We start from the raw sequence: 22,793 nt of genomic DNA on the forward strand, positions 1-22,793 counted from the left end.
TTGACAAATCTAAGGCCTTAAAGAAAAATTCCAGGCCGTTCTGTTGTATTTCCTTGTACCATTTCCATGTTAAGTAGTCAACTCCTATAGATCATTTTGGAACCCCCCCCAAATTTTGTGTTTTTTAAATTTATACTGCTGCTAAAATAATGTTTATTCTGAGCAAGGAGAGTAAAGATGCTGTTTAGAGTTGTTTTTCAGGAAGACACAAGTGTCTCATTGAAAAAAAGGATTAATTTTCTAACTTTCAGGTGATACTTGCATAGCATTCGGCTAAAGCTTCTGAAAGAGATGGGTCGCAGGAGAATGCTTACTTGACTGGATTCCTGGCAGCATCTGGATCTTGGGCTGTGACTGAGCCTATTGTCGTGTTTATCTGAGCATCTTCTCTTATCTGCAGGATGTAGGCCAGTTTGCTAAAGACCGGGGGCTCATCCACATCTTCCACCATAATTCTGACAGTAGCTGCATCTTTGAACGGGCCCAGGTAGAGAAAGCGGGGTTCCACGTGAGGATTGGAGGCTTCCACCTTGAGGGTGTACACTTTCTTCTTTTCAAAGTCCAAGAGCTTGGGGAGGGTAGGGGGAGGAGACATATTGGAAGCAACCAAGACACACAGAAAGACATGAGCCATTTTTAGTGCAAATCTTGGGTGAACGAATATGACCACGTTGCTTAGGGACATCACCATGCAGTGTGAAATTGGGCAAAGGCACGGGAGTTCAGATGCCAAGCCCTCCTGATGAAGAGCGTGGGCTGAAACCATGGTCGCTGTGGCCTTGCAAGTGGGTGCACGGGGGCAAGTTATAATGGACGGGAAGGGAACCTGGAAGCAGGAGTCTTGTAAGACCTCCTTTAAAAAAACAAAATTCTTGTATTTGACTAGAGGGACCCATGTCAGGGGCAAGTTGGCAAATACGTGGTAGGTTTTTCTGTTTCAGATATCATCACATCTGGCTGTACTTGAAGACTTACTGAGTGTTTTAAAATTTGCCAGTATCTGGATCCCCACCCTGGACCATGAAACCAAAATATCTGTGGTGGGGGCGAGAATCTGTACTTTGAAATACCGCCTGCAGTGAGGCTGATGTGCAGCCAGAATTGAGAACCACATGTTTACATCATGACACCCTTTACCTCATTCAGATAAAATAGATTTAATTTTTTTTTTTTTTTGCATTGCATGAGTTGATAAAATATTCCAAGTGATATCCTGATAAGGGCATTGGGCTAATTACTTGCGAACGAAAGTAATGATCATTGCTGTCAGAGGTCTTTAGGAAAAGTATCTCTACTTCTGGAGACAAAGTGAACCCAAATGCTTATTGCTGACTTTTAGTTTTAGATGATGATATGACAAGGCTCACTAGAAACACAATTAATCAAGACATTAGTGAATGTGATTTAGTCGGCTAGGCAAAATTTCAGTTTGAATCTGATAAGGCACTAAGAAAATTAAAAAGGTTAATGCACACTAATGGGCTTCCTAATTATATTACAGTATAAAACATTGGTCTGAGTGTCGCTTAAACATGTTTTATTGTGTTTCTAGGTATTAAGACATGTAATCCAAAGCTTAAGAGGAAAGAATTTTCTCGTTATTTACATCCACCTATGCTTATCTTCACCAGTGGATATAACAGTGTGCTAAAGGAGAGAGAAAATATTACATCATCCATGACGGTAGTGCCATCATTAAAAAAAGTAACCAAAATTAATGTATTTTTAGCTTTGGCACACGGTTTATTGGTTTTAAATTTTTCCACACTTCTGTGTACTGCTCTGGGGAGCTAGACAATATTGGGGGGGGGGGATAAATAGTGAGTGAGTACATAGGACAAAAATTGGAATTCAGAAGTATAAAAAACTTTTTATCATGTTCCAAAAAGTAGCTAGAGCTCATAGGAAATTTGTGTTAATTTATTTTTGTGGTCTTTTTATATCCTCTCTCTGATTCAGGCCATCTTTCCCACTGCTTGTGTTACTCTCTTCCTTCAAAGCATGATCAGAATTTATATCTCTACACGTGTTTGTTTGTTTATTTGCTTCCTTGTCTCTTTTCTGCCTTCGATTGGCCGTTCTGCGAAAGCAGAGACCATTCTGTTGAATGTACCATTACACCTCCTGCATCTAGAACAGTGTCCGGCACGGTTTGTTTATTATTCATGGACAGTATTTATTTTATGTACTTTAATGTGTATTATTTATTTGTATCATTTATTTGCTTATTAGGTTCTTAATAAAAATTAATTAAAAGTATGAGATTAATGAATGCTTCAGATTATCGGGGAATTCTAAAAGCCAACCATTAGACATGGTGTTTTAAAAAAAAAAATAATTAGTAAAATAATCTAGAGGGACATTCAGGTAAGACGTAATTACCCCAGTTACTCGGGGGCTGGAGAAAAATGAATGTCTCGTTTGCATTGTAGTTAACAAACGGCATTACCTTTTTGACAGTAATAACCCCTTCCTGGGTTTCCTGGTCGGTGACGACATCAAACATGTCCAGCCCCTCTCCCTCTGTAATGCTGTACTCAATTTCAGCATTTTCTCCCATGTCAGCGTCGCTGGCTTTGATCCTGCCAATTGGTGTACCCGGTGGAGAAGATTCAGGGGTTTTAAACTGGTATGTACCTATTAATCACCAGACAGATATAAGTCAAGCACAGATGAAGGATACTCTATCATAATAAACACAAAACCTATTTTCTAACAGTTCTTTCAGACATTACTACGGATGCAGGCTGATCTGTACTTTCCTTGTGATAATTAATGGAGCTCTATCCTTACATCCTTACTTTCATGATTGTTAAGAATATTTCTTCTGTCATGACCTGTCTCTTTGCAAATGAAGAACACTTTTCTTGTCCTGTAAATAGCACTCCAGGTTCACGGGTGTGATGGCAAGGAAGACTAAGAGGCTTTGGGGGGGGGGAGTGCTGCACAAGGTTTCGAAGCCCCCGTTAACTAATCTTAGCAGAAAGAATGGGAAAGAATTTAACCTGACCTGTGACTTTAAGCTAATTATGGGGTAGTTCTTAAAAGGGTTCTTTGTGTCACTGCTAATAACAACTGGAGGTGGAAACAAATGACAGCGATCTGGAGGATGTATCCAAGCAGACACTCTGTCACTCACACAGGGACCTGGTCTGGCTGCAGTTAGATCCCTAACACACAGACACATTGAGAGAGAAAGCTCTTAACTGTTTCTCTGACTACTCCTTTCTTTTAAATTCCATGACAGTGTTTTTTCTATGCCTAGGTTTCCCCCATTCTTCTGTCTGTATTGCTGATTTAAAACCTGTATTTCAGGGGCGCCTGGATGGCTTAGTGGGTTAAAGCCTCTGCCTTTGGCTCAGGTCATGATCCCAGAGTCCTGGGATTGAGCCCCACATTGGGCTCCCTGCTCCGCAGGGAGCCTGCTTCCTCCTCTCTGCCTGCCTCTCTGCCTACTTGTGATCTCTATCTGTCAAATAAATAAATAAAATCTTTAAAACCTGTATTTCATAGATGTACACTTTCCTTATGTCCTCATGTTGCAAAATTAGTTTAGGGGGACTGCATGTGAATTTCAGTTTAGATCTGCCAGACCAGCATGTACTTAGGGTCAAAAAAAAAAAAAAAAGGCACAAAACTTATTTTACTCTCATCCGTTACATTTTGCCAACCATCCATGCAAATTATTTTGGAGAGGACATGGACTATGACATCACTAGAATAGAGTCATGCAATAATATTCATCCATTCAGTAAGTGTTGGGCTCATCCTTGGCAAAATGATAACACAAGCCAACGTTTTCCTCTAGAGTTACTCTCCCCTCCTGAGCTTTGGTACATTATGCAATAATGATCACAGGCTAGCCAAGGAGAGAGCAAAGTGAGGTAAGGTCCCAGTGGCATTCTAGGTGCTCCTTTTCTTTTCCTTCCCCGGGGCATTCCTTTATTGAAAAGGAGGTTTTTGGGCAAAGTACTGCTGATTCTGATCTTGTCATGTCATGCCTCTGTGAGGGAAAATTTTAGGGTCCATAAAACCTTTCTTCTACCCATTAAGTCAGAGATTTGTTTGATACTCTGTTTTGATTAAATACTTGAAAAAACTAAAGAAAATGTAACGATTTCCTGTTGACCCATGTGTATCTCCATTATAAAAGAAGCCCCTATTAGCTGACCAACTTTAAAGAAATGCCATGATTGGGTAAGTGGGCTTTCTTTTTAATGGTGGGCACCTATTTTCTCACGGAAGACAGGATTCAAGTAGTTTACTTAGATCATGTTCAGAAATGAATTTTGTTCCTGGAAGAAAAATTATATTAAAGCCAGTACCCACTGAGGTGTTTTATATGAAGGGCTCTAGGGTACTGCCTGATATAAAGTGGGCATTTAAGAATGTTGTTTTTCTTTCTTTTTTTTTTTCTGGTCTAGCCACGAGAGTTAATGACTTTAGAGATGACTTTTCGTATCTCAATTAACCATAATATAGAAAACTATTTATGATTACAAAAGGATTAAGTACATAGTTATTTCCCCAGTTGTATTTTTAGAAACAGTAAAATGATAAATCCTCCCCTTACAAAGCTTTGTGAGGATTTAAAAGAGATTATATGACTGATTAAATTCACAAAACATAAAGTCAATTTTTTTAAACAAATAGAAGCATGCTTATGTACATATGTTCTGCACAAGCAAATTTATGTTTGTGGCAGGCTTTTTAATAAGGAAAACTATAACAATGAGATTAGCTTTCCAACCAATAACCATATCAGAAATTGCTTAGCTAATAAATGTATGGTTCTGACTGAGATCACTAATATTGATAATTAATAATAATGGAAATAAATATCATTCTTAAAGTTAGAGTTTTACAAAAGTACACTGAAGAAATTCATTCAATGAAATGTTCCTACTCTGGGGAAACCGGGGAGGATTGTCATTGACGTCAGTCAGCGTGATGTTCACTGTGGTGGTCCCAGATAATCCCCCCATCTGGCCACCCATATCCTTGGCTTGAATCACCACTTGGTACTGCTCCCTGTTTTCTCGATCCATGTTGAGTAAAGCTGTCTTGATGATACCTATGGGTGTGAAATTCAGAAGTGGAAAGGGATGTATTAAAAATACTTTATCAAGTCACTTACTTATACAAACATGAATAGTTATCTACAATATATAATACACTATACAGATGTCATGGGTGACATAAAGATGATCGTAGATAGCCCTTACACTGAAGGCAATTACAACCACATAAGGGAGACAGATCCATTTAAAAAAACCAAACACCTATCACACGTGGTGAGTAAGTACAAGTCAGTTCTGCAGTAGCAGAGATTGTAGGCAGTATAAATATCATGTGGTATAAGATAACACAGCAAAATGTAACTTGGCATGTGTTACAGTGCTTCCTACTAAGCTGCTTGATAAAAGACATGTAAGTGTACTATGAGGAAATTGTTAAGCCATTTCCTTGAACGGACTCTTGAGTTTCACTTTACTGAATCAGCTAATTGCTCATCAAATATACCTACCATAATGAACATTCGGAGGATTTTCTAAACCACGAAACTATGGTCTTAAGAAAACACAGCATCAGTTCTCCCGTAATTACCACCCGTATGATCCTAGAGAATAGAAGTTTTCCTAAAGCTGATGTGAGCATGAGTTCAACTGGTCCCAGCAGAAACCAACATTCTCATGTTAGGTCACATTTATCTCTATTGTCAAGTAGTTATAAAATAAGTAGTTGAAAGAACTAAAAGTTTGCCTAATCTCTATGTAGGCTTTATGCTTAAATTAACAACATTCTTTCAAAAATCTTTATAGGCTTTAAAGGCTTTGAAGGCTTTAAAGGCTTTATAACCTTCTCTGGTAGCACATTCCAGTGCTTAACAACTAATGAAGCTGAAAATATCTTTTTTTTTTTTTTTTTTTTTAATTTTTAACACGAATACCTCAGACAACGGGTCAGTTTTATTCCTATAGTCCTGGCTTCCGTGGAAGTGCAGCTGCAACCTGTTCTCCAATCACAGTACTCCTCCATTTACATACAGGAGATACGCTTAGCCTTTTGTCCTTTATGTTGGATATTTCTAATTTTTCATCCTTATTGTTTTTCAACTCAATGTTTTCTTTCTCCTTGGGATTCTTTCCAAGTTCATCACACCTCTTAACACACTGATTTCCAACTGGATGTAGCAATCTAGAAATGTTTTGTTTTCTGCTAACAATAATGAATGTTTGAAAAATGTGTGAAAGAAACACAACTCCTAGTATGATAGCAAAAATATGTGTACTGTACTGCACAGGCAGTATTTCCTAAGAAACAATTCATCATAAGATAATATGCTACTCTTGGAGAAAATGCAGAAAAATGAGATGTTAAAAAAAGGATTCCATTAAGGAATCCACCTTATTAGGATGGTATCAGTTAGGATACGCTAGACAATGTTATAACAAACAATGCAAAACCTTACTGGCTTGACATGCTAACGTTAATGTTTTGTTCATTTTCTGAGTAGGCCAGCAAGAAGCTCTGCTGAGGATAACAGACATCCAGGCTGGAGACCAGTGTCAACAATGGTTTCCATCTGTGATCTCTGTGGCAGGAGGATAGGAATGTAGATTGTGCACCAGATCTAAAAGTTCTGCTTGGAAGTGACTAGCATCACTGCCACATTTATTGGCCCGAACAAATCTCCTGGCTCCAACTAGCTCCAGAGCAGGAGAAGGAGATACCAAATAACTAGAAAAAGAATTGGAATTTTTATAAATAGCCCCAATGGCTATCAGAAGGGATTGGTCTTTAACTTCTCCCCAAACTGAAAGAAAAAAAATAACATTGTAGAAGTTTTTCTGAATCTACCATATTATAAATATAATGGATGAAACATCCATTGTCAGATTTCTTGATTGAAATGATGTGGATATCGTGTTTACAAGTATATTGCTGGTATTTGGCAGGTGAATCTAAGAAAATTCAATGACACTGATTGTTTTTATTAAAAAATATGCCAGCTCAGCTGAACATGTCAGTTAAAATTACAGATTTAAAAAGAAGATCAAAAAGGAATTCTAACCTGTTTCTGATTCAACTGAAAAATAGGGCTGCCCCTGTAGGATACTATATACCACTTTAGCACTGTTCCCATAAGTTGGATCATCAGCATCAGTTGCAGTGACTTGGACAACAAATGTGCCTGTAACGACAGAAACATGAATTGAAAATAAATTAAGGGTCCATGTGGATCCTTGATCCTCACATAGAAAGAGAAAGCATGATCTTACTTTTGTACAAAACTATCCTGGCAAAGAATGGAGAACTTCAGGACAGTGCTAGGTTAAACAGTCTTGGATTTCTCACTCTGAAGGAGTGTGATGATCAACATTTCTGAATGTTGTAAGGGTTAGGTTAGAGGGAAGCAGGGGGATGGTCATGACCTTGGGTGGAACCAATTCCAATCAATCTCCAAAGGACGAGATTAGATTCTTGGTAGGGTCATCTTTGGAAGTCATCCAGACCTAAGTCAGTCAGCATCTTGCATTACTTTTTCCATAGGGATTAGTTTCGGAGTTCTCCAATCAGGAAGCCTCTTGTGATTTTGTGAATTCTGTGAATTCTTGTGAATTCTGTGCCATGGGTGCTCTTTCTCCTGGATTGAAATGTGCTGATCTAGGGCCTGTCAATGCAGCAGCTATTTTGTGACCTCAGAGATGTCAGCCTGAGGACAAAGCTGAACAGGACAGAGAATTTCAGAGAAATAATTGAACCCAAATCAAACCACGTCCAAAAGCCTACTTTTTTTTTTTTTTAAGATTTTTACTTATTTATTTGACAGATAGAGATCACAAGTAGGCAGAGAGGCAAGCACAGAGAGGCACAGAGAGAGAGAGAGAGAGAGAGAGAAGCAGGCTCCCTGCTGGGCAGAGAGCCCGATGTGGGGCTCAGTCCCAGGACCCTGGGATCATGACCTGAGCCGAAGGCAGGGGCTTAACCCACTGAGCCACCCAGGCGCCCCAGCCTACTTTACTGTTGACTTAAGTATGACTTAAACTGCTTATCTGTTTAAACTAGTTTGAGTTGGGTTTTCTGTTAATTACAAATTAAAGCACCCTAAATAATAAAACTATCTGATAATTCAAGAGGCTGAAAGACCTTGAACCTTTAAAGAGGTAGGGTTGGATTAGAGAATTAATTAAAACCCCAGAGCATTCACAACTGGAAACTATAGTTAAAAAAAAAAAAAAAGGATTATAATTAAATGCACAAAGAAGGCTATGATATTTTAGATCAGCATTCTTGTTTTAAGGACCACAGTCACCTAATAGCCTTCAAAGTATTCCTAACCTGCATGAAATTCCACACAGATTTTTATGTGTATGATTACGTGTCTATTTCATTGCAGATCCATAGATTTTTATCTGATTCTCGGAGGGATCTGTGACTTCCAAAAAGGGAAAGGCCCTCTGATGAAGATCATCTCATGGGTGACTTTTGAAATTCATATCAGATAAGCCATAAGCATACTGTTAAAGCACTCCAGCCCATGGAAAGGACAGGGAAGTTAAATGCAGGGAGTATTAGAAGCTTTCCATTGCTTTTGTAATATCTAACCAATCCCGTTTGTTGAATGAATATATTGGACTGTGTTAGGGTTGGATGCCCTGGATGTAGCATGTTAATGAGACAGAGTGCCCATCCTTATAACGTGGGAAGGAAGGTGGGGAGAATGAGAACATTATATGATTTTAGAGCAAGAGCTAATAGTAAAAGTCAACAAATACCCACATTCTTATTTGACATCAATATACAATTCAAATGTGTTTAGAATATGATTATCTGGATGTTTTGAGCACCTGTTCATTGCCAAATATTATACCAGGGGCTCTGCACTTTTTTTTATCATTTCATCCACATGATAATCCTTAGGACTTGACTTTTATTATTTTTGTAGATATGCAACCAAAGGATCAGACATTAAATTGCTGCTTATTAGTAGCTTTTCAAACTTAGGTCTGCTTGACACCAAAGCCCATTTATACCATCCTGCTGTCCCACAATCATGATGTAATTTCTTTAAGATGACTTAAAAAAAAAAATTATTATTTATTTATTTATTTGACAGAGAGAGAGAGAGAGAGAGAGATCACAAGTAGGCAGAGAGGCAGGCAGAGAGGGAGGTGGAAGCAGACCCCTTGCCGAGCAGAGAGCCCAATGCGAGGCTTGATCCTAGGACTCTGAGATCATGACCTGAGCCAAAGGCAGAGGCTTAACCCTCTGAGCCACCCAGGCACCTCAAGATACCTTTTTATATCATCACAATGATGTGTTGATTCATGATAATGGTTAATATGAACATAACTGTGCCTGTGTACAAATGAGAAAGTCTTCCCTTCCTCAAGACATGTTACTTCTAGCTATCCCCAAATATTTGTAATACATATTAATTCTATCATGGCTTTGAAAGTGAATGGCACCTCCTATAGTTGTGCAGTGACACCTTGCATGTCAAGTTTTGTTTTCTGGAAACTGTTTTCCTGGCTGGTGCGACTGTGAGAGGTGCTTCATTAATTCTTCCTGCCTTTTACTATGTGGAAGAAAGAAATTTTTTTCCTAACAAATCTTCCTTTTAAAATTCTAATCCCTCTCTCTTGCTTTGCTGATGGTTTGTGGTTTTTCTAACAAAACTGAGTGGCTTTAAGTAATGAGACGAGCGACTTCTTGATGAGAAAGATTTAGAGGGTTTACAATCATTTCCATGGATTAGGTTTTTCCAAGTCTTGGAACTGTGACCTAAAACGTTTCTGATATCTGACTCACAGGATTATAGAAAAGTTATTATTATGTAATTTAGCCCTTCTGAAGTTGACACTGAATAAAAATAAAAATAACCCTTTACACAAGTAGCTTAAAAGTTGTCACTGGATCCCATGAAGTATTTTAATGTAGCTAAGTGTGATGTCAGTATGACCTTTTAAAATTTAAATTCTGTTAACCTTCTCCCAATTTAAGCAAATTAAAGCCATACTTGTTAACTTTAAAATTTGTAGTAGAATTGTGCACAAAATATTAATTCATCATATTAATGTCATGAATACCTTTTAATTTCCATCACTTAGTAAAAGATATAACCCCTAGACATCATCATCTGCACATTATTTAAAAAAATTTTTTTTTTTTTAATTTTCTTTGGGTCTCTTTCCCAAATACATAGTTAATTAAAGCAAATGTCATTACTCTTCAGTCTGGATGTAAATTCAGGCTTTTGTTTTACAATGGGAAGATCCTCACTTCAGGCCCAGTACCAGTATATGCTAAGAGAGGTGGAGAGGGCTGCTTCTCTCAGCCTGGGCAGGAAGTGGTTGAGGTGATGTCTCTTTCTTCCTCCTGTTCTTGCCTGCCATTTTTCATCCCTTCATCATTATAGGAAATACTGTTTTCTTAAAGATAATGATAAAATGGGGCTAGAGTAATATTAGGAAATGAAGGTGCACTTAGAAAAAGGTCATGAAGGAAGTTTTTGAAATAGGATAGCTTAAGAATGTAGCATCTAAATTCACTCAACTTAGTAAATTTCACTCTTAGGATCCTTTACTCAGTTGATGTACTAGAGGAGAAACATTGTATGGTTGAAATCGGATCTCACTCACCAACATCAGACATTTCGGGAACAGTGGCCGTGTAAACATCCTTGGTAAATATTGGTTCATTGTCGTTGATGTCATGGATCTTGATGATGAATTCGGATTCAGGCTCCACTGGCCTCCCTGTCCTTCTGTTTATAGCTTGAGCTCGAAGGATGTAAACAGGTTTTTCTTCCCTGTCCAGCCTCTTGGTGGCCTGTATATCCCCTGTGTTTTCATTGATAATGAAGAGATCTCCTGCTCCATCTCCTGAAAGGATATATTTAAGTGATCCATCTCCTCTATCCTGGTCTGAATGTAACTAGTGTAGAAAAAAAAAATTAAAGAAAGTAAAAGTCAAGCATGTGATTCTAAACTGTTTGTCATTATGATGCTTGCTCGCTACGTCAACTTTCATTCAATCCTTTCTGAGGGATGCGGGTTTGGGTTTTGTTTTGTTTTGTTTTTCTCACTTAAATTCTCAATAGTAATGCCATTCATTAATGAATGTTTCCTTCCAATCACAGGAATTTCCAAAACTGGGACAGATCTTATAGAAAATTTGTAATCCTTGTTTTAGAGAAGGGAATTCTAAAAGCCAGAGTAATAGCAAGATGCCCAAGGACACATTAAGTTGGCTGGAATAGTTTCACTATTTTCCTGGCAGCATTCAGATTTTACAAATCTACTCTCCTCCTCTCTTTAATGTGTCTGGACATACAAGAGAAGTGGGTATGCTATTGAGAAAAGGGGTTTGGTTTTTGAAACAGAGACCTGAGTACATTCTACCTCTGTATGTTCCTATCTTGGTAAATGTAGGGAACCACCCAGTCTTCTTGAATCTTTTTTTTTTTTTTTAAAGATTTTATTTGTTTATTTGACAGAAAAAGACACAGCTAGAGAGAGAGCACATGCAGGGGGAGTGGGAGAGGGAGAAACAGGCTGCCCACTGAGCAGAGAGCCCAATGTGGGGCTCAATCCCAGGACCCTGGGATCATGACCTGAGCTAAAGGCAGATGCTTAATGACTGAACCACTCAGGCGTCCCTCCTTGAGTCTTATGTGATGGCGTTTATAATCACTTTTCTGTGAAGATGTGATATTTATTTAATTACTTATGAAATTCAACTCAAAGCACTTCAGATATATTGTATTGTTAGGAAGAGTGCCTTGAAAAAAATCCCTTGGCTAGGCAATTTACAAGGTCACTGAGAACAAGAATATTTACTACTCAGAATTTCATTGAATATAGTTGAGGATCTTCTAAAAACTGGAGCCAGACTGAAGTGGAATGGTCTCCATTATGAAGCAGTGTGTTCCCTCACGATCATCAAGCAGAGGCTCTGGTAAAACTGTCAGTGAAATGCATCTGGGTTAAAGGTGGAATTAAGGAAATGTTAATATACCATTGAAACAAAGATAATGACTCTAACTTTGATGAAGTGCCCACGTTGCCTCTCTCAGAGATGATTTCTAGAGCACTGAGTTCCTGTAGTGTCCTTGGTTCCCTTTTTCCCATCTCAGAAAAAGTTTAGAAGGAATTTTCTTAGGAATTATCTTAGGTCTTCAGATAAGTGAACCCTATTCACAAATTTGCAGAAGTGAAAATGGAAGAGAACTATTTTAAAATCCTAATTATAAGCATCAACTACACAGAGAGGAGATAGTTTATTGGGAAGGTAGCTAGTCCTTAAACCTTATTTCATCTCTGTCTAGACAGAATATGGGCCACGTTACAACAAGAATGGCAGTAGTAGCAATGGCTAAGCCAACTTGGTGTCCCGGTGATTAACACTACATGAAATGCGTGAAGTAGCATCTTCAAGCACATTTGAAAATAGACTCTCAAGCCAAAGAAGGACTTTGAAAATAAGCGAATCCAGCCTTTCTGAAAGTGTATCTCATGAATTTTATTTTTATAAAATGCTAAGGAAGAGGGGTTCTGTGCTCCCATCAGTTTTGGAAATACTTCATCTTCTGTCTTTTTCTGGGGGTGTCACCCAGTGTACATTAACATATTAAAGGCTGTGAATGCCTACAGTTCAAAACTACTTGATTTTATTTAATCTAACTTCCCTGAACATTCTTGTGTGAAGAATCCTTCTGGATGTGGGAATTCCCGAGGACAGTTTTTCAAGAAACACACTTTGGGGACGATGAGCTATCTGAATCCATCATCACTGAGTCAAGACTCCAGTTTATGTACTGTTTTCAAAAACCGTGCACCTTGTGTGACAGTCAGAAGCTTAGAACTTGAGCACAAGAAAAGGCCTTATAGATTCTTCAGTGCAACCTCCCTGTTTTTAGAGATCGGGAAACGGTATCCAACGCCACACAGCTAATGCTAGTTAAAAGCAGAGTTTGAGGAAGAGAATATTATTCGTACAATTAGTAGCCTTGAAAGCAATTTGGCAGAAATAATGGAAGATAAATGGGAACAGGGAGGGAATTGCTTAGAAGTGAGATGAACGCAGTTAAGAAATGTAAAACAAAAGAGGACTCCATGATTTGTGTAATGTGATATGCTAAGGAAATGTTGAAACCGTGATTACACAGAAAGAGCCACTGGGGAAAGTTTAACTCTCCATTGTCAAATTCTAATGACTGAAGAGAGCTCTTAAAAAGCGATTTCATTAACTCATGAGTAATGAAACCAACATCACTGCCCATTGGATCTGGCTTCCAGGCAACCATGGTTAGCAAACCTGGCAGAGGGTGGGGGGCACAGCACCAGAGTCCCAAATAGGGGCTGTGTTCATTCGGTCTCCCTCACACGTGTCAGATCAGAGCAGAGCCCATTAGCCTCCCTGAGCCAAGATCCTTATCAATAAAATGAGTATAATAGAAGCACAGGACAAGGCTATCAGGAAGATCTAATTAGAGACCATGTACAAATACTATATTAACTCCTATGTAAACATGCAGTAAAAGCACATTTTAAGATACGATTCTTGTTATCTCCCCATTCATAATAAGTGTGTTCTGACTCTTATTTTGACTTTGAGAACTTTGTTGTAAGGACTTTGAAAACCCAATTTTACAAACACATGGTATCTCTAAGGCAAAATCTGTCATCAAAAGCTAGTATTCTTCTCCTGGGTGGCAAGTGCTGTCTTTCCACGTGATGAATAGTCTTCTGCCTCCCGCTAGATTGTAGACTTCCCTCGGCTGGGTCTCTCATCACTCTCAATATGTAATTGTTGCCCACTTAGTAGGTGAATACCACATCTGGCCACAAGATTTATTCAGGTAAAAGTAATCAGAAACTTATTTTTAGCTGTCAGGAGACACCATTCCGATGACTTATAGAACACACACCCGAGATGGTATGAAAGGGCAGTGGAGACACCAACTAAGAGTATGAACAGGATTGCTCTCCAGATCCCCATTCTGATTTATCAGTATTTGAAACCTAGTGGGAAAATGCATCTCTTTACCCAGGCGTTGTCTGATAATAAAACAATTTAACCTCATCCCCCTCGAAGTGCAATGCCTGCGTCTGAGAGAGTGCGGAGAGCAGAAGCCTCCAGAAGCCTTTGTGTGTTCTTTCTCCTGCTGCTGAACTCCCCTGGGGCCAGTTCTTTTCTGTCTTCTTGGGGAGAAGAGGAAACAGAAGACATGAGTGCTAGAGAAAGTGGCGGTGGCAACCAGACATTAGGGGTTTATTGAGCACTTAGATTTTAATTGGATTTTTTCTTTTGTGATGTCATTCATCATGACCACTGTAAAAGGCAGAAGTTAAACAACAACAAATAAAAGGTTGCAGGCTGCCCGAGGCATGTTTTTACTAATTTCAGTTTAATGTGGCTGTTCCATTAAGTTTAATCATCTGGCTCACTTTTAACGATTCACCATCAAGTAAAAATTATCCACTTTCCTCAGAAAGTCACATCTCATCCGGGGCTGGCAGGACTTTTTACTACTGTACCTGTAGTGTTCCAGAAGGAGCTGGTGGTCTTTGCTTGCTTTTCTTTGATTTATTGTTATTTCCAAGTACAACACATTGACAAATAAATACGGGGATTTGGGGTTGCAGACACAGCCCTGCGGAGGGTCACGCCAGAGCAGTGCCAGGCTGTTTTTACTGCCTTTATGTCCCAGCTCTCAACTGGATTTGGACTCCACTTCAAAGGTATAACACTCATCGTGCTGATTTTTACGAGCTGATGCCGCCCTATGCCTCCCATTACCCGTGTGTCACTGAGTCGCTGAGTCAGTGATCAAACTGAGTCTTCTAAGCATATGCATCCCTGAGACAGAAAACAGAGTCTAAACCAAAGCTTACCTCCATGACACACCTGGGGGACGACCCACCACGGCCCAAAAGGTTTATGGGATTTTTTTGCTGAGGTTAAAAAAAAAAAATTAGATTATGGCGAATATGCATATAGAGCGTAGTGCCGAGGCTATGTGGCCATTTGTAAAAGGTAAAGGATGACAGTCAGCTATATCATAGGGCAGCCCAAGAACAGTAGTGAAAGGGTGTCTGAATGGGACTGAACTGGAGAAACTGGAGTGACAGCAGAGAGAGAGAGAACACAATTTTGTTAACTAGATTGAACATGATTTTAAATTAAGAAAATAGGTCTATAATCAAGTTAGGACAAACTGAGGCTTCACTGAAAGAGATCTATCTATCTATCTATCTAGATCTATATCTACAATGCATGATACGTAATATTGTGAAGATTGTGAAGAGCTTGTTGGGTAGAGTTTGTACAAGGAAGACCCTCAACCTTGCTTGGAGTACAGGGCAGGAATTAAAAGTAGATTCTGTTTTGAGATTACAGGGCCAGGTAAATAAAAGTATCTTTCAATAAAATTTTATGTTGTATATTTTAATAGGCAGTATTTGAATGCTAATGATCTAGTATACGTTAACTAACTTATATCTGATGATTGCTTCGCAAGTGAAAACGCTGATGGCAGCACATTACTGGGGCAGGTTGCTGGAACTAGTTAGAAATGGGGCAAATTCTCAGGCCCTTCCCACCTTCATAATCAGAACCTCAAGGAGGGGGACCTTCCAGCAATCCCAATATTTGGGTTTGTTTGCTTGTTTTAACATATTATTTATTTGTTTGAGATAGAGAGAGAATGAGCAGGAAGAGCAGCAGAGGGAGAGGGAGAAGCAGACTCCCTGCTGAGCAGGGAGCCGGATGTAGGGCTCAATCCCAGGACCTGGGATCATGACCTGAGCCAAGGGCAGGCACTTAACTGACTGAGCCAACCAGGAGCCCCCAGGAATCTGCGTTTTAAGAAGTCCTCTAGGTAATTCTGATGAGTGTTCAAGTGTGAGAACCGCTGCCTTAACTAGTACAATCACAATAGTTAAGAACACGCACTAGGGTAAGAGAAAGAAATGGGCATGGGGTACCTGGCTCAGTTGGTAGAGCACGAGACTCTTGATCTCAGAGTTGTCAGTCTGAGTCCCATGTTGGGTGTAGAGATCACTTAAAAAACACAAGATCTTAAAAGAGAGAGAGAGAGAGATGGATGGAAATGCTTGCTAGCTACCAGCTGTGTAACTTTGGGGACCTTAGTTAATTTCTCCGTGTCTCGGTTTTCTCATCTCTATGATAGGAATAACAACCATACTGAGTTTATGAGGACATCGCTCTGAAAATTAATAAAATAACGAATGTAAAATGCCTCACCGGAGGCCTAACTCAGAGAAATGCTTCAATAAATCATCCTCACATCATAAACATGAAGTATTCAGAAGGTGGAAAGATTTGGGTCTGAATTCTGACTTTCCTGCGAATTAGCTAAATTAATTAGATTAGCTTAGTTTCATTCTGTCATCTCTAAAGTAGAACTCAGAATAATCGACTTTGCCAGTTATTTCTCCTCTACTTGTCCCTTAAAAGTTGGTCACCCTTAGGCCAATGTCTTAGGTCCTTGTCTTTCCTCATTTCTCATGTTCTCCCCTGATGAGATCATCTCTCTATTTTCCTATGTTCGAATATTATCTCTGTGCCCTTGATGCTCAAATCTATAGATGACCCCAGGGCAGACCATTTTCTCAAGATCCAGAGTCAAAGATGCATTTGATTTCCAGGAGAGTCTCTTGGACAGCTTATACTCAGGACTTCTAAATTGACTTCATCACCTTCTCTCCAAACCTGCTCCTCCTCTGTATGTCCCGTCTCTGTGAAGGCCACCAGAGTCATCCTAGATCCTCCCCTCTGCCTCCATCATCCACTTCATTAAGACACCAACCTCCTGTCAGTTCTACCTCTTACATCTATCTTGACTCACCTACCTGTTTTCCTTTCCACCACCCCAGTCCAAGTCCCTGCCATTTCTCCCTGGTCTGTTGCAATGAGGCTCTCCTAAAACACACCCTGTCTTGCTTCCTCTCAGTCTATTTTCCTTGTTGTAACTAGCCCGACTTAAACAGTAATAATACCACCGCTGAGGATGCCATTTCTCTTCTAATTAAATCCTGCAGGGTTTTCTCTTTACTCTCAGGATAAAAGTGCTCATCTTCACTCCTTAACATGACCTCCAAAGTCCCCCGTGGTCTCTGCCCCCTTGCTAGCCTCCTCAGCCTCCACTCTCTCCCTGATAGTCCTTATTTCAGCATACTCTGCTTACTGTAGTTTCTAAAGGATGCATTAGTCTCTTTCATATCTCGCCCTCTGCATATGGTCCCCTTGGCATAAAGTCCTTCTGAACAACTTTCACCCGGCTGATCCCACTCATATATCAGGTCTGCATACTCTCTATCTCCTCAGGAAAGCCTTCCCTAAGTAAGCTATTAGTCTAAGTTAGATTCCTTTGCTATACATTCTTGATTTATTCCCCACTTAGCCATTGGCGGAGTCTATCTCTTTGATGGCTTATTTCCATGTTTCATTCAGCAAATAGCTTCATTGGAAGTTTCATGAAGGAAAGTACCCAAACTGTCTGGTTCATTTCTGTATTCTCAGCACCTGACATACTGGCCCATTATAGGTCCTCAATAATGAATGGTTTTAAAGAATGAATGAATGAGTGTTGTAAAGATAAAATTGGACAAAATAATCAATAATCAGTGAGGGTTTTTGACACATAGAAAGCAATCAATAAATCTTAGTGTCCTACATCTCCTGTCTCACTTGATTTTAGTATAACTCTATGTACCAAGAGTCTACATTCCTGAAGGTTCCAGATCACTTGGCAGTCACAACCAAACATTAGGCACATAATCTAATCTGAGCAGTCTGAGGGAGGAATCCAAGTTATTGCCTCAGATCTAAAAAAACTTCTTTAATAACCAATAAAAATACTAATACAATAGTAAAGCCAGCTTTATTGAGTTTATTGAAGAGAATAGACAAATTAGAAATCCAGCAAGTACATTAACCATTGTATGTCCACTGAGTCTTCGACAGAAGTCACCTGTTAATGGTGAAGAAGCTTCAAGATTTATTGAGCTATATTTCAAATATCCTTCTGTTGCCAAAACTAATAGATGATGAATGGAAAATACTCCATTTCACAGAAACATTGTTCCGTAATAAAACTAATTTAACTTTATGAACCAAGACCATTGAAAAACATGTATGGGCCTGGACAGCTGCATGAGACAGTGAATTAAAAAAACACTACACTTGCCTTCTGCAAGCTTGAAGTTTAGGCTTGGAAGAACTGACTCAGAATAAAAGCAGAAATTAGACACTTGAGTACTCTTATTAAGTATTAGGAATAATAAGGTAAGTAAAGAGCCAGAGAATGGCATAGAAACGACTTGTAAATTGCACAAAGGGAGAGTCAGGGAATATATCAGCCCTTTGAGGGTTTATGAAGACTTCTTGGAGAGGGTAACATTACTGATGGGAGAAAAATGACTGAGCATCCAGCATGAGCACGTAGCACGGTTTCCAGACTCAGTGTGGGAGAAAATCAGAGGAGGCTTTGAGAATGTGCCTGGGGTAATAAAAGCAATAAAGTCAGCTAAAATAGAAACACGCCTTCCCTTGAGTTGCTGGCCACGTATTTGGCACACTGCACTCAGATGTGCAAGGGAAGATGCAACTTCCTTATTTTTTTTTTTTATAGTTTATCCCTTAAGCTCTAATCCCATTGAGTATTAGGAACTCAATATTAGGTTGCACATCGAGTCAATAATTTAATGCAATCCAATAACGTCTACCTGATTCAATAACAGAGTCTCTTTAGATAACTCATTTAGATAAATCTCAGTCTTTCTGGCTTCCGCTTTCTCCCTTTGCCCCTGACCCAGTCCAACATACCATCTGGGTATATAAAGAGAAGAGACTCACATGGCCTGAGTTAGAGGGAAATTTGGGGGCTTTGGAAATAAGGGCAGTCCTTGTCTTGCCCTCTAGCCCACTGGTTTCTAGACAAGATCTGCCATTCGCTACTTTCCTGTGGCATCTGTGCTTTTTGGCAGGTGGAAACATGATCTCTGTTCCTCAAGATCAAAGCTGCGTATTTCCATCCTGCCTGCCTCATTGTCATCAGAAACCCCCTCTGACTTCCATTGCCCTTGGCTCCTGTGGGCCTGGCTACAGGGCAGCTTTGTCTTTGATAGGTACCATCTATGGCATCATCTACCCCTTTCTTGCTGTGGAGAAGCCTAGGTGGTCTCCTGGGAGCAAAAAGGGGCTGCCCCTTCACCACATGGTTGCCTCAAAAGGAAATGGACAAAAACCAGTCTACTTTTACCTTTAACCCACAAACTTGCCACTCTTCCTCCAGGGCCTTCAGATATGTAATCTCAAGGTCGTAGAAAGGACTTCAGACACACACAGGACTGTCTGTTTCTGTGTTTAATGGCTGGGACTGTGAAATCCTCCCTTGGTTTTAGGAATTCCCCACCAAACAGATTTCAGTGGGAGGAAGAGCCAATTCCTACTATAAAGTCAATTAGATGATGGGAGTGGAAACATGACCCGCAGCCTGGAGCCTGGCACCGATAATTTTTGGTGACTATATATATAAATGGAATTTGTGAGTTTTGTTCTAGTTGGGTAGACTATCTCTTAATACATTAAATGGGCTCGAAAAGAATCTAGAAAATCTCTTTTCCTCTAACAAAACTTAGGATCAAGCTGCCTCCATATCCCACGTTCTTTTTCAAGTACACTATGTTGCCTTCCTTGATGACCTGAAAAATTATATTGTCCTATTCAGTATAAATAATTTGGTTGATTTCTATAACAGTGAAAATACTTTATCTTTAAAGCATTCTCCTATAGGATTCATCAGTTTGGCAACTGGTCTGACTGGGATTTGGGAAAAAAAATAATGGGAGACATCTATTAAGCTTATTCTGTGGAACAGGAAATGTGCTGACCTCATTACATAGATCATATAAATTGTTACTCATCATGAAACTCTTCATATTTCCTCTTAAAAGAAGAGGAAACTGAGGCAAGCTAAGAGTTAAGTAATTTCTTAGCATTATACCACCAGCAAGAGCAGCATTTGAGTCAGTATTCTGTTAACCATAACATGAATATTATCTCTGAGTGTTTACATTCAGGCCTATGAACATCCATTTAAGGATTACTCTGTACCAACCCATATTTTAATTAATTAGTTAATTAACTTATTTTAGAGAGGGGAGGGGCAGAGAGAGAGGAACAGAGCGAAAGAAGCAGGCTCCCCATTGAGTGTGGAGCCCGAGTCAGGGCTTGATCTGACGACCCTGAGATCATGACCCTGAGCCGAAATCAACAGTTAGGATGCTTAACCGACTGAGCCACCCGGGCACCCCCTCAAACAATATTTCAAGTGCTGAATTACAAAGATCTATCTAATTCAGGATTTTCAACCTCTGCACTACTAACATTTTGGGCTGAGTAACTCTTTATAGTGGGACCTATCTTATGCATTATAGAATGTTTAGCAGCATTTCTGGCCCCTACCCACTAGATACCTACATGACTTTTCAAGTTATGACAACCAAAGAGTGTCTTCAGATGTTGTCATATGTCCACTGGGGGACTAAATGCCTCTATTGAGAACCACTGATTGAATTCTGTCTGTTTGTCTATCTATCTATCCATCTGTAGTCCATCATCTTTCTACGTTTCCATTTTTTTTCTCATTTGTGTACCTTGTAACTTTTAAAATACATTCAAATAATACCATACAGATTCTGCATTTGAAGAGATTCCACATAACCCCACTCAATTCAGTCTTTTATCTTTTGTTAGATTTAATAACCATTGAAACAGACCTTGTGTTATGTGGAGGAGAACTTCTGACAAAGTGCTAAAAGCAAAAGAATTTAAAATCTAAACTCAGGAGAAATTTATTAATTCCCTTGACATTTATCTTTTACACTCAATACCTTGAATTTAATGTCAGAAGTACCAGAGTAACTATAAAATGAACAAAACTTCTGTGCTATAATAGTTGTGGTAGGCAGAATAATAGCTCTCCCAAAGATGTCTACGTCCTAATTTCTGGAACTAGTGAGGAAGTTACATTTCCTGGCAAAAGGATTTTACAGATGTGATGAAGATAAAGGTTTTTAGACAGGGAGATGACTCTAGGTTACCCAGGGGAGCCTAATGTAATCACCAGGGTCCTTATAAGGGAAAGGGGAGAGTGGGAGTCAGATGGAGATGGGATGATGCATAGAGGTCAGTGTGTGTGTGAGAGAGAGACAGAGATTTGAAAAAAATGGGTTGCTGACTTTGAAGAAGGAGAAGAAGACTCTGAACCAAGGAACACAGGCAACCTCTAGAAGCCCCAAAAGTCAAGGAAACGGATTCTTTCCTATAGCCTCCAGAAGGACATCTTGTAGACACCTTGATTTTAGCCCAGTAAAACCCATTTCAGACTTCTGACCTCCAGAATTGTCAGATACTAAGTTTGTACTGTTTTAAGCCACTAAGTGTGTGGTGATTTGTTTCAGCAACTGTAGAAAACAAGGTAGGGTAGTTCTTTATCTTCGGAATTCAAGGTAGACCCAAATTGAATGTGGTCCCTCAAGAATCCCAGGAAAAGAGTGTAGAACACACCTTTGACCAGCACTTACTGTGTGTCATGTACCGCAAGAGAGTGTTGTGTGTTACGTCAGTTAATTCTCGTGACTCCAGGAGCTAACCTTTATTTTCTCCAGTTTTTTTGTTTGTTTTTTCCAGAGAAACTGAGGTCGGGGAGGTTAGGTACCTTACCCACAGTTTAGGGCATGGCCAGGAAGGATACCAAGATCTGCTGAGCTCCAGTGTCTATGCTAATTCATACCAGAGCATACAGCCAAACAGCACTCCCCACAATGATTACGAACGTTTCTGGATTTGTTGTATTTATTATATCGGACCCCAGGCTAAGTTATTTGTAAATTCTATTGGCACAAATGATACAAACTGTAATAGATGTTATTATTCATTTGGGATTTATCAATTAAACAACTGCCTTTTGGTTTATTCACTGCATGAAGTTATTTCCCCAAAAAGGCATTGTTTACTGCCTTTAGCTTGACTCTGGAAGTCCAAGGTCTTTGGCAGACTACGACATTAGTCTCAGCTCCTGCTTAGTCTAACGTTTTCATTTTCAAAAAGCCAGTGGTAAATCAAGCTGAGAGCCAGATACCCAGTCAAAAATTGATTTAGTAAGGCGCAGTAACTCACCGGTAACAATCTTACCTTTTTGCCTTATGGTGTGATCTCTTTAGTAATTGCCAAATCTAAGGACACAAACCCACACATACCTACACACATGCTCCCTGTGCCCCCCTCTCTTATTTCCCTCTCACTCTGACACATGCACTTTGGAAGGAAATATTAACAGATGAATGCAGACCTTTGAGACAGGATGACTGAAATGGCAGAAATTAAAAAAAAAAAAAAAATTCTCACTAGCTAATGGACTTTTCCCAAAATGGATTTTTCTTCAGAAGTAAGACATAGGGGTGCCTGGGTGGCTCAGTGGGTTAAGCCTCTGCCTTCAGCTCAGTTCATGGTCCTAGCGTCCTGGGATCAAGCCCCGTATTGGGCTGTCTGCTCAGCGGGGAGCCTGCTTCCTCCTCTCTCTCTGCCTGCCTTTCTGCCTACTTGTGATCTGTCTGTCAAATAAATAAATGAAATATTTAAAAAAAAAGTAAGAAATATATTGGCTATAATATTCTTATATTGACTCTTAAGATCTAAAAAGTTAAAGTTATATTTTTATAAAACAAGTAGTTTCCTTGAGAGAGGGACTGTTTCTT

General features: G+C 39.4%; 1 protein-coding gene across 1 annotated transcript in view; it reads right to left on the minus strand.

Moving 5' to 3' along the window:
* The window catches only part of CDH6 (cadherin 6), a 125,144-nt gene that overhangs the window by 20,660 nt on the left and 81,691 nt on the right, over positions 1-22,793 (minus strand). Inside the window, exons 3-7 of the mRNA XM_032337708.1 lie at positions 10,647-10,941; positions 7,076-7,195; positions 4,907-5,074; positions 2,450-2,637; positions 315-568 (exon numbers count right to left, since the gene is read on the minus strand). Of these exons, the coding sequence (XP_032193599.1) occupies positions 315-568; positions 2,450-2,637; positions 4,907-5,074; positions 7,076-7,195; positions 10,647-10,941 (1,025 nt within the window). The remainder of the gene's footprint in view (positions 1-314; positions 569-2,449; positions 2,638-4,906; positions 5,075-7,075; positions 7,196-10,646; positions 10,942-22,793) is intronic.

Source organism: Mustela erminea, chromosome 3, assembly GCF_009829155.1.
Source record: "Mustela erminea isolate mMusErm1 chromosome 3, mMusErm1.Pri, whole genome shotgun sequence".
NCBI classification, from domain to species: domain Eukaryota; kingdom Metazoa; phylum Chordata; class Mammalia; order Carnivora; family Mustelidae; genus Mustela; species Mustela erminea.